This window comes from Magnolia sinica, chromosome 19, assembly GCF_029962835.1.
Source record: "Magnolia sinica isolate HGM2019 chromosome 19, MsV1, whole genome shotgun sequence".
Taxonomy (NCBI): domain Eukaryota; kingdom Viridiplantae; phylum Streptophyta; class Magnoliopsida; order Magnoliales; family Magnoliaceae; genus Magnolia; species Magnolia sinica.
Window position 1 is genome coordinate 37,975,319 of NC_080591.1, and position 22,923 is coordinate 37,998,241.

General features: G+C 38.5%; 1 protein-coding gene across 1 annotated transcript in view; it reads left to right on the forward strand.

Moving 5' to 3' along the window:
* Positions 1 to 656: 656 nt before the first annotated feature.
* LOC131234439 (DDT domain-containing protein PTM-like) overlaps positions 657 to 22,923 on the forward strand; it is a 28,129-nt gene continuing 5,862 nt past the window's right edge. The window contains exons 1-3 of the mRNA XM_058231312.1: positions 657 to 1,788; positions 1,858 to 2,565; positions 3,637 to 4,984. Coding sequence (XP_058087295.1) covers positions 1,046 to 1,788; positions 1,858 to 2,565; positions 3,637 to 4,984 — 2,799 coding nt within the window. The 5' untranslated portion in view covers positions 657 to 1,045. The remainder of the gene's footprint in view (positions 1,789 to 1,857; positions 2,566 to 3,636; positions 4,985 to 22,923) is intronic.

The following is a 22,923-nucleotide window of genomic DNA, read 5'->3' on the forward strand; positions in this document are numbered from 1 at the left end:
GTAGTTCGGCACCCATCAGTCGTAATGGACGGTTGGGATCTTCCAATTTTTGTGGGTCCCATCAATTGGAATAAAGTTATATTGTCCATCCGTCCATCATGGATGGATCGTAACCGCTTAAATTAGGTAATTCTGTATTGTTCGGCCGAGAATTTTTGTACGTGTATTTGAAAAAAGAAATAGTAAGAAATTTGGTTGCGTGGATTTTCAATTCCGCCGAGTCCCATATTTTTTGGATCGAGCGAGTCGAGGCCGAGTAGAGAATCGCGGTCTCACCTGTCCTCTTGGCGGTAATATCTTTAAAAAGCTAACCGTTACTTCCGCTCGCATGAAAAGGGGGATTTCTTGCGGCACATGTACCAACAAAATGAAAACGTGTAAAAGATCCAAGCCATTCATGAGGCGGACCCACCTCTAAAATAGCCTGGCCAACAAGAATCAGGCAGGGCTACTTGTCATCAAGCAGCTGGAAGGCCATGCATTTTACCAATCTATTACTTGCTGTCGGTTTTACACGCATACGCAACGCACCTGATCGGCAGGGCCCATTCCTGAGCCAGATTAATGCCGATGGTGGGGCCCACTGGATGAATCCCCATGACCTTATGCGCGTGTGTCTAGTCGTCACGCGTTCGCTCCATGTCACACGAGCGGATACTGCAAGCGCTCCTCTCCCTAGCTTCGTGCCTTAGGGCCTAGTGTTAGGAAGTGGAAGAGGCCGTTCCGTCTCTCTCTCTCTCTCTCTCCGATTAGGGCAGAGTAAAATAACACAGCCCCTTTCTCCCAACCCCCAAAATCTCCCCTCTCTCTCTCTCTCTCTCTCTCACAGAAGGCGTCGTTTCCAAACCCTAGCCAGGTATTGCAAATCTACAATCTCTTTTCTATTTTTAATTTCATCCGTTGCAGCGATTCGTTCTCTTTCATATGGGCTCCGACGAAGCCAAAACAGGTCTGGAAACCGATTCTTGAAACCCTAGATTTTATATCGAAGGCCGTTCCCATCAAGGGTTTCTCCCCTCCCCCCCACATTTTTTTTCCCTTTTATATGGAGTCTGAGGTTCTCCCGTTGGACAATCGGGAGCGGAAGCGAGGGAGAGAGCAACTGGGCGGTCCAGATCGATGGGATCTGGTTGGGCGCCGCGTGAGGAAGGAATTCGTTGGCAGCGGGGTCTTCATCGGGAGGATCTTGAGATTCAAGCGCGGCGGATTGTATCTCGTTGAATATGAGGATGGCGACCGTGAGGATCTGGAATATGAAGAGGTTTGCGATCTCCTTGTGAAGGAAGATGGTGGTGGCAGCGGCAGCGGTGGTGGCTTGTGCGCGGATCCTGCTGCTGGGAAGCAGGAATTGGGTCGGTCAGTTTCAAAGAATCAGGGTCCAAAAGCTCCTGAAACTGCTGATGGAGTCGACCGGGTTGATGATTCATCGGCTGTCAGCAAATTGACTTCTGCTGATGTCGAGTCGGATGCCGACTCGTCCAGCGATTCATGCGAGTCTGAAACGGCTCGGCTTCCTCCGCTGGCGCTTCCTCCATCCTCTGGTGATATTGGTATTCCTGAGGAATCGATTGGTTATTTGTTCTCCGTGTACAATTTCCTGCGCTCGTTCAGTTGCCGGCTGTTCTTGAGCCCATTCAGCCTTGATGATTTCGTTGGGTCGCTCAACTGCATGTCCCAGAATTCTCTGTTGGATGCGATCCATGTCTCTCTGATGCGTGCGCTGCGTCGTGATCTTGAGATGGATTCTTTAGATGGGAGCAGCTCCGAGTTCACTTCAAAATGCTTGAGGTATTTCTCTGTTTCTTTTGCGGTGTTTTCATTCCTGTATACTCGTCTCTGACTTTCCCTTTTTTCCAGGCGTTTGGATTGGAGCTTGCTTGATACGCTTACTTGGCCTGTTTATGTAGTTGAGTATCTTCTGATAATGGGATACACAAAGGAGCAGGAGTTGAAAGGATTTCATGACCATGTTTTGAAATCTGAATATTACACCATGCCAGCACCGACAAAGCTAAGGATTCTGCAAATCTTATGTGATGATGCTCTAGACTCAGCAGAGCTTAGACATGAAATTAACATGCGGGGAAGCATGGAAGTGGGAATGGAGACCGATGGTAATGCCAGCCTTGCCCCTGAAAATGGGCCGAGAAGGGTCCATCCTCGATACACCAAGACCTCCGCGTGCAAAGACCCAGTAGCCATGGAGAATATTGTTGAACCCTGCGAATCGAAGCCACCTCGTGACCGGAGTTCTACGGGTTCTAGTAAAGCTGTGGAACCAGAGGTGAATATGTCAGAAGATGTTGTGGATACTGATGAATGCCGGCTTTGTGCAATGGACGGGACTCTCCTTTGTTGTGATGGATGCCCTTCAGTGTACCATTCGCGATGCATTGGTTTGAATAAAGCTTCATTAGATGAAGGGGATTGGTTCTGTCCGGAATGTGTTGTGAATAAGATTGGGCCAACTTGCTCAAGAATTGGAACAGGATTAAGGGGGGCAGAGTTCCTAGGCATCGATCCACACGAGCGGGCATTTTTGGGCACTTGCAATTACTTACTCGTGTAAGGATCTCTAGTCAACTACTATTCCTTCTATCAATATCTTATTGGTCGTATGGCATGTCTTTAACATGTAGCAAAACTTGGTTATTTTTTGTGAGTTCATATCACTGTAGGTACTTTTTATAATCCTTTGCTGACAACTTGAATCTACATTATATTACACAATATGTTATCTTCTTTGTCATAAGCTTGTCTTGTTGGATGCATATTGCCTTTGCCTTTATTTCTTAGGACTGATATTGTATTTTGATAATACTCTGGTCTGCCTTGTGTTTGGAGCTCTTTGAGGGTATCAACCTTCAATAGGCCATATGACATCCACAATTTATGATAACATAATCCTAACCCAACCTAGCAAGTAAGAGATAAAGAAATTGAGAGAATTTTCTAATTGAGTTTAGAAATACCTCTAAATATGTTTTGTTTAACTCCTTAGTCCTTACTCAATTTTTGTGTTCATGGTTATAGAGGGATAAAAAGGGCAAAAGTAAATTAGAAAAAATAAAAATAAAAATTCTTCTATAACGTCTGCTCTTGAGAAACAAATTGGGAGTCGCCTAAGACCCTTAGCAGAAGGCATACATCATACAGGACGTGTATATCACTCATATGCCTCACTATTTGAGGCATAAGCCTTACGTATATTACACCTCAAGGTCTATGCCTTGGGAGAGCGTCGGCTTCCTTAAGGCATAAGCCTTCCGTACCTCAACAACATTGATCCCCTTCCTGATGTGAACATGACCTATTTGCCTATACAATGCAAGAGGACTCTGGTGGGCCCCACATAACTACACTTGAACCCCACATGATCACACGTGGACCCCATGTGTGGCCCTATGTCCACATGAACCCTTTTGACTGTGTGCTTTTGCTTTTGCCTGTTTTTTTCTTCTCTTTTTATACTGGAATGACCCTAATATCCCTTTCTTTTTCTCCAGTGAACTAAAGTAGGGCATTTTAGTCCTTTCACCTAGTTATTGGGGCTAGTCTCTAGCTGTTATATGTGCACTGTTTATATATTTGAACTTCTTGGATCTTTTTCATATCTCTTGAAATGAATGATTGCAGGCTCGGGACTTCAATAAATGCAGAACCAATCATTAGATACTACAGTCAGGATGATGTTTTGAAAGTCCTCCAAGTGCTTCATTCATCTGCCCAACATGCACCATTGTACTCCCAGATCTGCAAGGGAATTTTACAGTACTGGGAAATCTCAGGAGATGCAATATTGTCTCATCCTGCAGGAACTGAACCTGGTGTAAATTCATTGGATGAGAAGGAAGATGCAATGGGTTCTTCTACATTTTGCCCCCAATCTGTTAGGAAAAGTCGAATTCCCTCAAATACAGATGAGGGGTATAACCATGAGAGCAAGACAAGTGAAAGTAAGTTGGAGAATGGAGCACTATCATTTCAGGAGAATGACTGCATTGAAGCTGGGGTCAATGGCCCCTCCTTAGACTCGGTGTGCCAAACTGATCTTCCAGATTTGCAGAAAGACAATGTTGTTACCTGTGAGAAGTCTGGTGACCAATTTACTTCTGGACATGCTGAGCTGACAGCTCAACAGGTTGGGCAGCTTGGAACAGAATCTGCCATATCTGCTGGCTCACTCATCATGCCAATTGATCCTTCTGATGTAAACCACCAAAGTTCAGGTGAAAGATCAACTGTATTAGAATTCGCTACTGGTGCATCACGAGATGTGGAGAGCTCTGGTCGAGAAGATGCAGATAGCTTGGTATTGCAAATGAAGAATAGCATTCATAGCATTTCTCGTGAAAGCAGGCAGCATAACCATGGTTACAGTGGGGTAAATAAAGGAGATACAATCAACAGCACCTCATTCTTGGGAACTTCTTTCAAATTCTTGGGAACTTCTTTCAAGCCTCAGGCTTATGTAAATCAGTACATCCCTGGTGACGTTGCTGCATCTGCAGCTGCTGCTATTGCTCGTCTTGGATCTGAAAATGGCAAGTCTTCTGAGTCTCGCGGTGCTTCAAAGGCTAAGAAAATTGTTTCTGAAAACACATCTTTGCAAGTAAAAGCCTTTGCAGAAGCAACCATACATTTTCTATGGCCAAGTTCTGAAAGGAAGCTCATTGAGATCCCAAGGGAAAAATGTGGCTGGTGTTTAGCATGCAAGGCTCCTGTAAATAGCAGAAAAGGCTGCTTGTTTAATTCAGCTGCGATCAATGCATTGAAAGGAGCTGCAAGGGTCCTTGGAGGTGTTCGTCCCATAAAGATTGGTGAAGGACAACTTGCTTCTATTGCAGCATATATTTTACACATGGAGGAGAGTTTACGTGGTCTGTTAGTTGGCTCATTGCTGATTGTAAGCTATAGAAGACACTGGCGTAAACAAGTAGAACTGGCATCTTCATGCAGGTTGCTCAAGCTCCTCTTGCTTGAAGTAAGTTTTTCTTGCTTACAGGTTTACTGATTGATATTTATTTTGCATGCGGCAGTTATAACTTTGTGTGGACCATTTCTTCTGATCTCAGATTTATCACATCTGCTGTGTTTATCTTTATGTCAATGTTCGATTTGAATGCTAGTAAATGCAATGGAAGTGTCCACTTTGTCCAGATTGTAGTCTATTCTTTAATAAACATAAAATCAATGTCATTCACATCGTCATAGCCGTCCCAGCCGTTTGGGCCTCTCTATGGATCCCAATTCCTCAACCACTCCTATCTAAGGTTCTATCTGATGCAACTAAACTCAAAAGAACGAAACTAACTGCAGAAATGGAATTCTATGTTCTAATTGAATGATCAAAATCACGAACAAGAGTGTAGGAGGATCTACATGCATCAAATAGAAAGAAGAAACAAAGTACTGTGAGCAAGCCCAACAGCCCTATGGTCTTTCACCACATTACTACTACAGTAGAAACGAAACCTCTCAGCAAATTTTGCTCAAAAGAAAATAGCATGAATCTGTTATTATGTACGGCATGTACCCTTATTTATAGACTGGGGACTGTGAGGTTTGCTTACTTGATCTAACATCCAATTCTCATAATAAGGAAACAAAAATCCTAATGAGACACTGCATCCTAACAACATAACAATAACAAGGAAGACTTCTAAAGCAAATAGGAAAACTAGTTAGGGACACATAACAGGGCAGATGAGGACCCTAGCTACACGTGCTTAAGTGGGGTCTCATGTTCACGTTTGGGCCGATTCATGTGTAGAGACGGAGCATGCACATGTTGGATGGGGTATGATTGCTGCAATTCCTCCTAATGTGAAAGAACTTGTGGTGCAGGTTGATGCAATTGAACTCGGTCGACCTCTTCATCTAATTAGAAATTTTTTATCCCCTCCTAGGTGTCCTGAAATTAAGTGATCGTCGAACACATCTTTAATGACTTTCTCAAAATGGTGTTGTCTTTAGATATTTGGATAGTCCATTCTTTTGTGCTCTTATCATAGTGATGTCGGTCCAAGTTAACTGCAAGGTCCTCAACTTGGAAGCACACAGATCTTAATTTCAGGTGGAAGCTCGTTCTGGTGTGCATGATCACATAACTTCTTCAGAGCATGATAAGGACCTCCCTTTATTAAGTGGAGCTCGGTATAAGTTCCTACTGGACACCATGACCTTATCTCATTCTCTTGCAATTGTGCAAAGCGTTGCCAAACATCTACATTGCTCGTGTAATTTTCATTACCAAGGTATCTTCCGCCTGACTTCGTCGTGTGTATTTTGCACAAAAGCCTAAATGCCCCTTCTCAGTCTAATCACAATAGTAAGTGGAACCATTGTTGTCATGTGCAATCGTATATGCGCATATCCATATGCAGATCGCATATGTGATCACATATGTTGCATATGCGAAAATATGCGATGTATGCGATCGCATACAGCATATGTGATTGCATATTGGCCATGGCACATTGAATTTTTATTTTTATTTTTTTGCAAAAAATAACATTTTGTCTATAAAAAAGCTTCCAAATCTCCTCCATTTGCAATATTCTCACTTAATCTCTCTCTCTCTCTCTCTCTCTCTCTCTCTCTCTCTCTCTTACATTCCCTCTCTCTTGGAAGTTGGAAGATCATGATTCAAGTACTTTTAAGTTTCAAGGAAGATAGCTTGTTGATTTTGTTGTTACTTCTTGTTAACTATAGTGTTAAATGTGGATGACTTGATGTTTAATTCATTGTTTAATTGATTTTATCTCTCTCAAATGTATTTTAAATATGTAAAATTAGTTATCTATGAACTTAGAAAAGTTCTCCTCAGTTTCTTATATTTTTTTACAATTTTTTGAATTTTTCCCTAACATATATATATATATATATTTTAATTTTTCAAATTTTTTTTTAAAAAAAAAATGCAATTGCACATGATCGCATATGCGATTCGACAACAATGAGTGGAACTAAATTGATAGATCATTGAGGTCTAATGATAGTCAAAATCTTGAAAGGAGAGTCCCATAATTCTGTTAACGCAATTGTTATAGGCTGTTTGAGAAGAATTTCTTTCTTTCTTAGGTTTGATTATATTAGCCCTTGTTCCAAGCTAGGCCTCATTAAGATGCTCTAGCTTGAGGGGGAGTGTTGAAAGGTTGATAGTTGAATAAGGTCCATTGGGTCGAAGTCCATTAATAAGGCTATAGGCCCTATTCATGTTTTTACTATTATAAATAAGAGTAGAGGGCTGAGGTTTTAATAGACCCACAGCATCTCAAGTTTTTTGCTATTTCTCTCTCTCTCTCTCTCTCTCTCTCTCTCTCTCTCTCTTTCTCTCTCTCATTGTTTCTCTCTTCCATCTTTCTTCTCCTTCTTCTCATTGCAGCTTCTTATAGACCCTCAAGATTAGCACAATGTATCCGTTTAACATGGTATTAGAGCCTAAGTGTTCCTATGGTTTCTTCTTTTCTCCTTTCTTCTTTTTTCCTTCATTTTTTTTTCATTGTTCTTCGATTCTTTTTTGGAAGATTTTTTTAACGGACTTTTTTATTTTTGTGTTGCCTTGACTATGGTTTTTCCTGTTGAAGCAAATTTTTTATTTTTCTTGTTGAAGTAGATTTTTGTTTTTCGGATTTTTGTGTTGCCTTAGTTAGAGTTTGCTGATTTTTTTCCCCTTTTAGAGCATATTTTTAGCTATTTTTTGTTTCCTTTCCTAATCTTCGGTGGTTCCTATCTTTCCTTTAAAAAAAAAAAAAACTTTTTCCTCTTTCATTCTTTTTCATATGCTTCTCAACTCTATGAGTTTTATATTTTTAATCTTTCTCAACAACTAGTGTCTCCCTTCCTAATCTTTTTTTTTTTTTTTTTATCCCTTTCCTCTTTCCCTCTTTCGGTCTTTCTTTCCCTGTACAACAACTTATTCGTAATTTTCTTTTCTTCCCCTCTTTCCATACACAACTACAACTTTTTATTAACCCTTTTCCTGGCACCCTTCATTCTTCTTTTTCATTCGTTTTTATGTTTTGAGAGTCATGAGACCTTTCTTCACTGACTTGTTGTGATTTGTGAGAGGGGATGGCTGGCCATTGGAATTTTTAGGGCCTTAAATTATTTGTTGTTGGATTTGGAGCCGTTTTGTTGACCGGTTGAAGTTTTTGGTGATCTGGTTCATGTGTTGCTGGATTTGAAGCCTCTTTGATGTGTTGTCACGATCCGAAATTTGAGTACCGAGCACACATCCCAAACATGATTTTCAAGGTGCGACTCGTACACTAAGTGTACTTAATCAATTCAATGCATTTACGTAGAGACGCCAATTTGATATTGTTAATGTAGAATCTAAGTTCCATCCAATCACAATCGCAATCACAAATCATACATCCAAAAATCAAATATCCATTCAAATCAACTATTGGGAATTCATTTTGGGACCCACCCATTTGAGGTCTTATTTACATGTCGAAAATTAATACTTAAGTTAAATAATCATCATGTCATGTCTAATGCTCTTAAATCATAAAATCAACACCATCATCTCAAGTAATGCGTAACAAATCGGAACTAATTCCAAGAATAGCAGGTTAGAACTAAAATGAATAATTAAGATTGGTCCAAAGCAACCAATTTTTCTTCCAGCAGGTAAGGCCATGTGTCATGTGGATCATTCATTGGTTCGGATGCGCTTTCTTGTTCTTATGCCAAAGGTTCAACCTCGGTCACATCTATACGATTTTTCATTAATAGAGGGTAAGCTGACCAGGCCTAGTGAGAATTCCCAAGTGGTTTGTCGCATTAAAATTAAAACTGTATAACAACAAAATAAACAGAATAACCATCAAGCAATCTAAATGCATGAATTGAATGAACGCATCAATGTCGTGCAAATGCGTAAATGTATGAATGCATCAAGTGGGATAATTGTCCACTTGCTTGAGTTGGATGACCGTCAACTCACATCTGTGCTTGGTAGGCTTCTACTAGTTTGGTAGGCATGGGAAGGCCCACATCCAATAACGATTCTACTAGATACACCTTCCAGGGAGGTCCCCCAGGAATTCAAGCACATAGTGTGTATGCAAGAGATGAATGTTCGAATGTAGTAATACCATTGTAAACAATGAATCGCATATAACAAACTGATATTCAACTCAGAATCAACACAAGTTACATGTGAACTGATGAAATCAACACCAAACGATTCTCAACCAAAATGAATAAAGTCATGAGTTCAACGACATTAAATCAATTAGTTTCAACTTAATCGAAACAAGCGAACGACATAACAAACATCGGATTGGATATAATAAATACATCAAAACCATTTAAAATCTAATAGAGAGGAAACATGTTGGGATTACTCACTTGTACTCGACAATAATGATTCTATATAAAATTTGAATTAGAACGAATTAGAAATTGCTAATATAGTCATATAACTAAAATCATTTGCTAATCATATTAATTTATATGGTAGGGCCCATTTTAAATTGACCAATTTCCCAAATTGGGGTCCACATGAAGGATTACACACTATCCAATTAGACTCCTTCATACCCAACCCTTAACACAGGGTTTGCGATTGCCACCATCTTATGTGGGGCCCACTTGATCAGATCCAAGTGGCTGACCACCAGCCAGTGATATTTAATTGGTTTGGACAAGCCTAATGTATGTGAATTTATAAGTATATTTAGTTCATTAGTCCAAGTATCCAAATTCAGAATCAAACAAATCTGTTCAACTGTTTGTTGATCGAATCGACAACACTGTTGATTGAATCGACTCGAATTGATGGTTTGTCGATCGAATCGACACTAATAGAAAATCGCATTGAGAGTCTCTAGACAAAATTCGCCTTTGTCGATTGAATTGACTCAAATTGAAAGTCGAATAAAAAATCTCCAGATTCAATCCAGTTTTGACAAACTGAATCAAAATTGTTGGATTTTTCTTAAGTTCATTTTTTAGTCCAATCGTGCCCATTGGACGGATTGAAACCAACCATTGTCTCTCTCTCTTAATCAATTAGGAGAGAGGTCCATTGATCAACTGATCTGAACCACCCATGGCTCACATCATTCAAAACTACATGATTTGATAATAATTGATGTTCGATTAGTAGTAGTACGGTCCATCAGATGGTCAGATTGGCCCAGTGATTGAGGTTTTTGCATATTTCTACATTGGAAAACCGATGGATGGTATGGATCTGACTTCATAAGTCATTAAAGGCTAAACATCATTCTCTACGCCAATTCGCCAAAAACGATTGCGCAAAGGATGATATCTTTGTACTATACATGCCGAATTGATCGATGCAATGAATGTGTAACTAATCCCACCCATTCATTGTGTAGATTTGCCAAAATAGGCCTAGGTTACAAGAAAATCAAAATAAAGGGATCATATTACCAAACTAGATAAATCGAGCTTATGGTTTCCTCAAAGCCTCTCCTCTCCCTCTCCGTTCCAAGTCTCTGAATTTTATTTTTTTTGGTTAAAGAGGGCTATTCACGTATCCTCCCTTGAGGAGGAGGAGTCAGATAAGAGAGAGATAAGAGGGATGAGGGAGAGATTTGTCGTTTTTCTCTCTCAAATTTAAAGATCAACTTTAAATTTAAATTCAGATTCTTTATTTATTTATTTTTAAATGGACAATCGTTACATGTGTGGTTGAAGCCCTTGCTGATTTTTTCGCTATCTGGTTAGAGGTATTTGACTGGATTGTCTCTTGCTATGTGACATGTGTTCGCCTCTTCTTCACCTCTTCCTTCGACGACTTAGTAGTTTCTCTGTTTCATGCTCTCCTTGCTAAACATGTGATGTGACTAATATTTATTCAAGGCAGTTGGAACAACTTATTTATGTACTGGGTAGTTGACTTGAACCCGTTTAAGCACCAAATTGTTGGTTTTGGCTTGTTTGGACTACATGATTGTCCCAGCCTTGGTGCAGATTTATGATTGTACTGGGCTTGTTTACTCTGGGCAGTTGGCTCAGGCTCGTTGTTTATATTGGATTGTTATGATTGTGTTGGGCAGTTGGCAACCTTGGTTAAGCTGGGTAATTGATCCAGGCTCGTTGTTTATATTAGACAATTAGTCAATTCTTATTTGTTCTGGGTGGTTGTTCGGACTTATGATTGTGTTGGACAATTAGCTAGGCCTTTGTTGAGCTGGATAGTTGATCCAGACTTGTTGGTTGTTTCTGTGGTTCACATCCTAGGCATGTCCTTAAACTGCTAGCCGAGGGACTTTATGAAGTACTTTCCTAGATGCCTTAATGGCCCACTAAGTGGACGGTCAAGGGGAAGGAAATCTTGTACCTTAGGCAAGCCACTTAGTGGTTAGGTGTAAGTGAAGCTTAACCTCCTAGCGCCTAACCTCAGGATGGGGATGGTTTCAGATGACAGTCTTTGTTTCAGCATACCTGAGGTTAGCCACCGGGGGTAACAAAGGTGGAAAAAAACCAACCAATCACCCCCTATGGCTCACATCATTGAAATTGTAAGAGTGCCTGTTCGCCTAAAGGTATTAGTGGTCTCGTCGCCTCCACTTCTCATCCGCTCTTCCCATGGAGCATCAGGTACTGGAATTGGAGTATAAACAATTGGTATCACCCAGGGTTTGCAGGGAATCACAAAAAGGTGGGAAAATAGTGATGTTAAGAAAGGGTTGTATATTGTTGATTGGGTTAGGGACATTGCTAGGAACTGTTTGGACTGAACTTAATTGTTAATGGGGCTGAACTATGACTGATTCCGGGATTAATTTTCTGGACAAATTTGGGACTGAAATCTGGTTTGCAATAGGGATGGCATGAAGGCTGGTTTTGGGTCAATGGTTGGCAGGTTTGGTGACTGTTTGAGTGCAAGATGGCTGAATTTTAAGGGCTTTGCCTCTACAGATTTTGGGCTGAAATGTGGGACTTATTTCTGGCCGAAATTTCTGACAGATTCAGGGACTGAGTAAGATGCATAATTTGGGCCTGAAATTGCACAGATAAGGGGACTGTTTGGCAATGAATCCATCCACTGGTTTAAGGGTAGATTTTGTGGTGGCTTGGGGTTGTGAATGGGCTACTTATGCAGCTGCTGGGGACTGACTTGGTTTCTGAATATGGCTGTTATAGGATGGCTATGGGCTGTTCTGGGAGCAGGTAAGGGGACAGTTTTGGGACCAATTTTGCAAGTTCACATACTGTTTGGGCAGAAACTGGACCACCATGGGATTGCATTGGTGATGGCTGGTTTTAGGACAGGTTTCAGTGATGGTTACTGAGGCTTTGAACTTGGCAAATTAGTGGGCTGGTTGTGGACAGATTCCTTTACAGGTTGGACCACAGGGCGACTAGGTGTGGTCTGTAGCAGTGTTTTGAATAGCGGCAGCATGTTGCGTAGCTTTCAGACCTTTGTAGCGTGCAGTGTAAGCTACACGATACTTCTATTTTTAAATTTAAAAATAAAAAAATTATGATAAATAGTAAGAAGAAAATAATGTGTGTGCGTGCACATCTAAAAGTAAAAAAAAAAGAAAAAAGAGTCATTGTAGAATGGTGGCCCACATGATGGACTAGAAAACAATGGGCCATAGTGGGCCCATTGTGGGCCATAGAACACAATGCCCAACCACCTATGCACATCTTTTTATTAAATCCATACTATACATAGCCATAGTGGGTCCCACATGAGCCACACCATAGAAAACTATGCGCAACCACCTGTACAAACACCACAACAGACCACCTAAAAAATGAAAAAGAAAAAAATTCATAGCAACCCCTACCATGTCATGCACACACTACAGCAGGCCCCAAAACAAACAAACAAAAATGAAAAAAAAAAAAAATGGATAGCAACCCCCTATCCTACAATATTACACAGTAACCAGCATCCTAAAATGAATGTGTGTGTGTGTGTGTGTGTGTGTATTCCCAAAAGTAACAAGAAATCTTCATTCCAAATGTAAAGGAACTCATTGAGGGCAAGGTATCCCAAATCGGTTACGTATCGGCCGTAACGGCCGATACATAACGGTAACGGTGGGACCCGTTACGCGATACGGGGTCGAAACGGCCGTTACGGAATTCTGTGACCGTAACGGCTGTGACGGGCCCTATAAAAAAAAAAAAAAAAAAAACTTACCTTTTTTTCCTTTCCTTTCTTCTTCTTCTTCTTCTCTTTCTTCTTCTTCTTCTTCTTCTTCTTCTCGAGTAGCTGCGCCCTGCTGCGGCTGCGGCTGCTTCTTCCTGTTCTTCTTCTTCTTCTTCTTCTTCCTCTCTCTCACTCTCTCTCTCTCTCAATCTCTTCTTTCCCCCTTTCCCTCTTTTTTTCTTTTCTCTTCTTTCCCTCTTTTTTTCTTTTCGTTTCCCTCTCCCCATTTTTTTTTAATACTGCTGTAGGTACGTGTCACGCAAAGACGAGCGCTGACACTCCTCGAGGTCCGAGTTGTACGAACGGTTCAAAGGAGATCAAAGTTATATGGGCTCCACAGTGATGTATTTATTACATCTACACTGTTCATCTATTTTCAGAGATCATTTTAGAGCACCACCCAAAAAATGAATTATATCCAGAGATCATTTGGACCACACCAAAAATAGCAACAGAGATAATGATTTTCAGGGTTAAATAATTCGTAGGGCGCACGGTAACGTTTATTTTCCATCCAATCTGATCAGACCCGAGTGGGCCCCACTATGATGTATATTTTTTATCCATATCGTCCATCCATTTTGCCACATCATTTTAGGTCAGGATTCAAAAAATTAGTAATATCCAAATCTTAGGTGGACCACACCATAGGAAAAAGTGGTTATAGAATGCTCACCATTAAAATTTTCTTAAAGTCCACTGTAATGTTTATTTTCAATCTAACCTATTAATTGGGTCACATTGACATGGTTAAAGGGAAAACACACATGTCAGCTTGATCTAAAACTTTTTTAGCCCCCAATAAATTTTTAACGGTGAACATTTAATTATTGTTGTTTTTTATGGTGCAATCCACCTGAGCTTTGGATGTGCCTCATTTTTGGGCTCATGCCCTAAAATTATTTGGCAAAATGAATGGACGTTGTGGATATAACACATTCATCACGGGTGGGGCCCAAAAAACTTTGACATGTGTGCTGCACTTTACATCTGAGTCCCTCCTAATTCAAGCCTTAAAAAATTGTACACGAGACATATATTAACTTAAAATTTGACAATTAAATTATGGACTGCAATTGCTAACTCACAATGCCAAAATCAAATTACTTGAATAGTTTTAATTGTTAATTTGTGAGCTTTTGTTTTTTTAAATAGGGCCTTTTGATTTATTTATTTATTTTTATGATTCACTATCCAATAAATGTCCACCAATTTATAAGTGGGATAATGACAATAAATGACATGAATTTGAGGCTGATTTGGAGAATAGATTGGTCCTCCAAGTCAGCCCCAAATTGGTAACGCCATCTACCTGAATTTAATTTCATTTTTTTTTAAAGAACTATTGGGAGAAATGATATCAAGTTGTCAAATATAAAAATTACATATTTAAAAAAATTAAATATATGAATTTTGTAGTCAAATTCAAGTTACCTGGTTAAAAATTAATTAGATAGTCCGATACAACTTCTCACCAAAGAGTGGACCGTTACACCACCATAAACGTTTTCCAATTTATAAATGAATGGATATTTGGAATGCTTGGAATATTTCGGATTTAATCAATATTTTTTCATATTTTTTTGGCAAAAAAAAAATTGCGCCATTACGGGCCGTTACGCCTCCGTATCGCCGTTACGCCCCCGTATCCGTATCGGTTTCGGAGGGCACCGTTACGCCAACCGATACCAATACAGGACACCTTGATTAAGGGGCAGGAACATACCTCTTGCAAGCTCAAGAAAAGATTCAATCAATTAAAAAAAACTGAACATTGGAGCTCCGTAGCTGTACAAATGGGAGAAGGAGAAAATCATTTCAACTCCACAATGCTCTTGAAAATACAACAAATGGACCTTTTTGTAAGGTCGACTAATTAGCCGAAATCTCCCCTTGAATGGCCTTCCAGATCAAGAGAATTGATGATGGGTTTTGGGTAGGGGTGCTTGTGTCGCATATAGGGTTTGAAAGAGGGGTTATCAAAAAAAATTTCGTTTAATTCTAGTTTTAAATATTTTTTTACTCAGTGAGTTTCACACCAAATTTAACAATGGGCCACCGCCATTTAAAGTAAAAATAAACAAATGAAATTTTGGTTTTAACTTTTACATTTTAACTTTTTTTTTTTTACAATGAGTTTTACACAATTTGATACACTAAACTTTTAAACAAACTATACATTGTAGCGTATGCTACATGCTACGTAGCTATAGCACACACTACGACCCCTATGCACTATTTAGTAATGCCGCATAGTGTTATGGCTATGCTATGCTATGTAGCGTGTACGCTACGAGTGCTATTTGAAACACTGGTCTATAAAGATCAACAGTTTGCATGCAGGCTAAAAGTGGATGGGTTTATGGCTATAAGTAGGATTTTGGCTTGGGAATTGGGACAGATTTGACAAAGATTGGAGCATGGTTTTGAGAAGGTGTTCCATATCCGTTATGATATGGTTGTAAAGGGCGATACGTATAGGTAATAGTTGTGTCCATTACATGATACGGGGGTGAAATGGGGTAATGGGTTTTTTGGGACCGTATCGGCCGTTACGGGGGACGTAAAGGCCGTTATAGGGGACGTAAAGGCCGTTACAGGGCATGACGATTGTTACCCTTGAAATAATCGAAAAGCGATCACTTTTTTTTTTCTATTTAAATAAAAAAAAAATTCCCTCATTTTGCTATTTTTCACATTCTGAAAACTTTCTTATAAATCATTCTACATCAGATTTCGACTACTCTTACTATAGTTTTTAGGATTAAAATCGTAGATTGAAGCGATTTGAGCGAACAAAAGCTCCAAGGTCCATTTTTTTTCAATTTTTTTTTTTTAAAAAAATAGTATTTATGCCTTTTTTCCAATTTCTAGTTATAATGCTTGACTGTGATGTGTAAACATTAGAAACATGTAACCATGTTCATAAATTCACCAGACAACTTGATACAACACTCTAACTAGAGAGTGGACTTTTACCCTACCATAAACATGTTTCAAACAAAAAACAAATACATATTTGAAATATTTACATTATTCTAGATTTTCTAGATATTTTTTCAGAATTTTTTGGACAATTTTTTTTCCCACCGTTATGGGTGCCGTAATGGTTGTTACGACCTTGTATTGACTATTACGGTCGATACTCGTATTGGTAATAGTGGTGACCATTATGGCCGCCATTACTGATACATAATACCTTGTTTGAGATTGGGAAAGAAAAGAAACATGAGAAAACAAGAGAACAAGAAAAGATAGGTTCTAGACTTGCTCTAATACCAAGGTTATGCAACTGACTCAAAAGAATGAACCTAATTGTAGAATGGAATTCTACACACTTGATTGATTTATCAAAATCACAAACAAGGGTGTAAGAGGATCCACACACACAAGTAGTAAGAATAAACAGAAGATTGCGAGCTAGCTCAACAGTCCCCAATATTACTACCATAGTAACAAAAGCTCACATAAAATTTTGGTCAAAAGAATATATCATAAATCTATTATTACATGTGGCATGTAGCCTTATTTATAGAGTGGAGTACTAGGTCTCTTTCATCTAACTGTTAATGGTCAATACTCCTAATGAGATGTTACTTCCTAACAAAACAACAATAAAAAGAAAACTTATGGAAAAAAAAAGAGGAAAACTAACCAGAAATAGATAAGGACCCTAGCCATGTGTGCTTAAGTGGGACCCCATCTGGTCCTCTTGTGTACGCATTTGGAAGTGCACATATTGGTTGATGTATGATTGCTAACCTAAGCCTCCATTCCCTTGCACCTCAATCCAAGTCCTCTAGGCCTTATCCTCATGTTTGTCCCTTCAACCCTAATCAAAGTTCTCCTCAACGGAGCCATTTGTAGTCTTCATTTCACATAACCAAACCATTTCTATCTCTTTAGAGGACCTGATTCTTAATTTTATCCTTCCTAGTCTTCCCACACATCCTTGGTAAGGGAATTAGCCTTCATACGCTTCCTCTCACAACTCTTATCCAAATCCTTTTAAGTCTTATCCTTTCATACGACCTTTCAGCGCTAAGCTGTTTTGGTTCGAGCTTATGTGACTTCAAGAGGAGGGTTTTGCAGAGTTAGTAAGAAGTGGTAACAATTGTTTGAGGTTGAGGGCTTTGTTGGCTTCATTCAATTTCAAAACCTCTTAAGCTTTTGAAAAGGAATTGACTAGAGAAAGGAGGTGTTGAAGGAGAGGGAAGTAGAAGCAGTGGTTATCCTATGGGAAATCCAAGCTTTGATTTAAAAGAGGGTGGTGAGATTTTGGAGGAAGAGAAGGCCACGCTTGCAAACCTTTCTCTTGAATATATTAATTGTCTAAAGGAAAAAGAGATAAAATGGAGGCAGTGCTCATAAGCGACGTGGCTAAAAGAAGAGGCCAAAAACACTGAGTTTTTCCAAGAGTTGCTAGTGCGTGGGCTTAGTGTTGTCAAAATCCTAGGATTTACTATTTACGATATATGATTTTAGTCGAATCTTAAGCAAAACTATTTGAATCCCAACCTTAAATCCCTTTTTATATGAATCCTACGATTCTATGATATGAATCTTGCAATTTACGATTCAAATCACGATTTATGATTCAAATTATACTTGTTCTTTTCTATTTTAAGATTCGCTTGGCTTTCATTTTATATTTTAAAATTGTTGGGGGCTTTAAGATTATTTATAGAAGGTAAATTATTTTATTTATACTTTATATATTCTCTTCAACATTAAATCATGTAGCTTCTTTTTTTTTTTTTTATTTCTTTTTTTTTTTTTGTGATTTCTTATTTAATTGGTTGAAACACCAAATTTAATTATGTCTTACTTGTAATGTTTTAATGGATGGTTACAATCATGCTGACTTATATGTATTATCGAATGATGTTTGGAAATTAAAATATCTTTTTTTCTTCGGTCTACAATATCAATGGCTGCTTTTCCACCGTGGTTCTACATTCAAGAAAGGTAACAAGAACATAAATTATTAAAGGATCCTAGTATTTTTTAAGGAAAAAATTCTTGAAAGACAAAATAATAATAATAATAAAGGAATAAGAATCATTTAACACCATCATGACAAGGTATTACTTGGTGCACATTGATGGCAAAAGGATGATGAGTTTTTTTTTTAGAAAATTATGATTTAATTATTTTTACAAAAATCTCACGATTCATGATTCGATATGATTCAAACCCTACTACGATTTGCAATACGATAACAATTTTGACAACATTGCCTGGGCTAGGAAAGGTGTACCAAAACGGTAACGGTGGACGTTACAGCCCTCGTATCGACCGTTACAACCATTTTTTATTTTTTGAAAAATGCTGTTACTAGGCTGATACGGGACCGTTACGGCCCATTTTTCTATAACGGCCATTACATTACTGATTTTGAATACCTTGGGCCTAGGCATATATGATTCACATTGTGTTGGTGGACAAAAACAAGGTAGAAGAAAAGAATTAGGTGTGCGACTCTATAATGCAACATTATAGGAAGATGCTCATGGATAAAGGTTGGGTGAGGCCTTGGTTGGATAATCTTCAATTTAATCAACTTTCTCTTGTGGTTGTGAATGGTCTAGAAAAGCCCTTCCTGAGGTCAAAGTTGTTGTTAACACTTTGGGTAGGGAAAATGTTGTAGGTCCAGATGGCGTCCCATTGGTGTCTTTTGGTAGTGAAAGATGACGTGCTCAATTTCTTATCCAATTTTTGGGTGAGTGGCTGGATTTAGTTAGAGTTTGGGGTATTGTTCATTGCTATCATTCCGAAGGTCCAAGGTGCCTAGTGTTTATGAGATTTTAGCCCTATTAAATAAGGGGTCCTCGTAAGATCCTTGCTAAAATTCTGGCTTCTAGATTTCGGACGATGTCAAGGAATGCCATTTCCGAATCCCAAGGTGTGTTCTTGTAAGGTGCATTTATGGCTACGATGCAAATATTGGATAGTGCTTTTATTATATACAAGTGCGTAGACTCGCAATACATGGAAAATGAAAGGGAATAATTTGCAATCTGGACATCGAGAATATGTGTGATCATGTGAACTAGGACTTCCCAGACTACATGTTGGGGAGGCCGAGGTGTGGTCAGAAATGGAGGAGATTGATTCAATAATTTCTTCGATTAGTTAATTTTTTTGTACTTGTCAATGGATCTACCAAAGGCTTATTTTAGGCGTTAAGAGGTCTTAGGTAGGGAGACCTGCTATCTCCCTTTTGTTGGTTGTAGTCACTAAAGCTTTTTTTGGTAGTTGTTGAAGCTTTGAGTAAGATTATGGAAAAAAGTCAATCTATTGGGTTGATTAGTTGTTTCAGGATGGAGAATGCTGATTTTCATATCTCGTATCTTTAGTTTGCAGACCTTCTATTTTGCTATGCAAATGATGTGATGGTGGACAACCTAAGTAGTCAGGTGCTTTGAGGTGGTGTCCGGTTTAAAGGTTAATATTCTCAAGAGTGAGTTGTTGGACGTTCACACTTCTAAAGATTAGGTGGAGAGATTGGTGAAGGCGTTTAAATGTCGGGCTCGGTCTCTTCCGTCACTGTATCTCTGTTTCCAGAGATGAAGTTCTTTGGTCACACCTTGTAGGAGGAACCTAACGGATGAGTTCATTCAGCTATTACCAAGGCTCCATCATGCAAGGCTGCTTTTGGCGAGAGTGCTTTCGATGATGTGGACCAATGTCAAATCTAGATGGCTATCTATTTGATTTTTCTATAGGATGGTGACCAATTGCTTGTTAGGTGTGAGGTGTGGTCATACCTCCTACATTTGGTCCTATGGGGCTCCTCCCAAGGTCACGACTTTTGCTTGGTTAGTGGGAAGGAATAGAGCATGCACTATAGATAACCTGCAACGATGAGCGTTGATGATCCCCAATTGATCCCCAATTGTTGCATTATGTGTATGAAGGATGTGGAGTTGGTAAACCACTTGTTCATTCACTTGAAAGATGTGAAAAAGATTTGTTATTTTCATTCACTACGCATTCACTTGAAAGATGTGAAAAAGACTTGTTATTTTCAACACCTCTTGCGTGATGCCGGGGTCTATTGATGATCTCTTCGTAGTGTGGCATAGGGGAGCAGTAGGTAGCAAAGAAAGGGTATTATGGTGGTTAGTTTTGTTGGTTGTAATGTGGGGTTTGAGAGAGAGGGGGTGGGGGGATGTTTTTTAAAAGGGGTGAAGTTTGATGTTTTAGATTGGGTAATTGTATTATTGCCATCAATCATAGTGATTGGTTTGACATGGCAAGGCCTTTGTTGTAGTTTGACGCCTTTTTGGTGTTTTTTTCAATAAAGTTCTGTTACCTTTCAAATAAAAGGGTGGATTATTAGGAAAATGGCATACTTTTACATGCGACCAATATGCGATCGTATATTTCCCAACAATCAGAAATATGACCTTTGAGAGCAATTTATTTTTTATTTTTTAAATTTGGGGCACTTTTGCCTATAAATAGCCATTCAGACCCCCTCCATTTTCACTATTCTTTACTCCAAAGCTCCAAATCTCTCAGTTTTTCTCTCGTACTTAAATTTTTCTAAAACTATTTTAAGCATGTTTAATTTTTATATTTTGTTAAGTTGTACTTATTTTTTGTCAATTGTATTTGTAAATTAAGTTGTAAGTTGTAATTTATAACTTGTTTCAAATTATCCATTTATCAATAAAATTTCTATGTTGAATTTTTTAATAATTAATTCTCTCTTAATGTAGCTTGATTGTTTTGTTAAAATTATGTAAATATAAGAAGTAATTCTATCTCCAGATTTTATGTATTCAACTTTTATGCAGATTTCTGTGGTATTTTCTCTTCTTAGTGAGGACTTAATTGCATGAACCTTCTATCTTGGTGCCTCTCTCACTTCGGACCACACCTTGGACTTACTCACCTGCTCCTGCTTCGAACCACATTTCAGACTCACACTACTCCTTCCCAGCTGTTTATACTTGTCAGCATTTTGGAATAGAAGCTTCCTGCTCCCTTGCCCAAATTTGTTGCCACTTCCCTTCATGCTTGGTTCAGTTATAAGTGAGGGGATGCTGTGGGATTTTGGGAAAGTTTATGGATGGGGAAAGAATCCTCGTGGTCAAATGCACAATGACAAACCAATCCATTTTTCATCCATTGTGTTCTGGTTCATAAAATTTAGCCATACTTTCTCAATCTCTTTGGTGTTTCATGATCATGCATAAAAAAGGTTGGGGGTGTGACAAGAACAATGACTGCAGTATCGATAATATTGGCCGATATTATTGATATTGCATAGTACTGATAAGACACCATTCCTTTAGTTGGGAAACTTCCCAATTTCGGTCAATATATTGCAGATTGATGGAACTTTTCGAAATTAAAAAAAAATATATTCTTAATTAAAAATGTCAAAAATTAATTAACAATAATTTGATTTGAAAACAATTAGATTGACTAGATGTTATGTATGCCCAATATTTTGTATTCATGAGTGTATATTGATTTTAACATCACCCACTTGTTTATTTATTTTCTAAATTAAATTAAATTATTAATACATTATAAAAAATAATTTAAAAAATATACTTTTAAATAAATGCACCATAGATTGTAGAACATATCCAGTGTCAGTATTTAGTACATTGAATGTGCCGATAAGTGATATGAATTATAGAAATATTAGTGATTTCTTTATTTTTTTAAAACTTTTATATGCATTGTTTTTTGATACGGTTGCATCACTTCTATCTGACATCGCATGGTTTTAGTACCCTATGCCAAGAAAATTTATTGTACGTACTTGATTTTTGTAATATTATGAATTCTAAGTGTGTAATGCCGTCTTTTTGAACATCCCTTAAAGTTTCATTGAAAAATTCAATCAACTTTCCATTGTTTCCTAAAAATAGCAATATTATGTTATACATCTCTGATATTTCCCATGCGATACCCGATACGTTTCCGTATCTCAAGGGTGCGATACATCCGTCGATACTGATAGTAAAAACATTGGGCAAGAACAAGGTAATGGGCGAAGAAAGGGAAATGATATTTTTCAGATGTTTCCCATTGCTCTCAGAGTTTGGAAAGTGGGTAATAACTGAATATTTAATGATGTGAAGGCCCTATTGTACAGCATGGTTAGCCAAAAGGGAAAAAAGAAAAAGAAAAGGAAAAAAGAGTAGCCTAATGAAGTGGGCTCTTATTAGGCCCAAATTCAAAGGAGTATCATCATGTCAAGGGATAAAGTTGTTTCTAGTTGGACAATCCTGCCTATTATGTTCATGGATGGCTCCTCTTGGAAACCAATAGCCTTGTGTAATTGACGGAGTTTTAAGGGATCACTCAATTCACAAAGGTCTGGTTCAGATGTCCCTTTACAGTCCTGCTGTTTGGATTGGAGGGTAGAGGCTCTTTTGGAAGGTCTCCCAAAATATTTCTGGTCCTCAAATAAATGGAGGTGATTCAGGGAATATGGTTACTTGGGTGTCACTTGTGCGTTCTGAGGTTTGGAGATTTTCCTTTATGTTTTATTTTTATGAAATCCGTGACTGCACCTTTAAGCTAAAGTGCTAAACTTTGTATCTAAGGGCTTGTTTGGATATGTGGAAAATGTGGGAAAGGAAACATTGTTTATTGGGAAACTTTATTTTCAGGGAATTGTGGGAAAGGAATCTTGTTTTTTAATGTTTGTTTTTTAAATAAGATTTTCCTACAAAATTTGGGGCAATTTTCCAAATTTATTGTTTGGCAAAATTAAAGAAGAAATTCTTGAGAAAATTTCC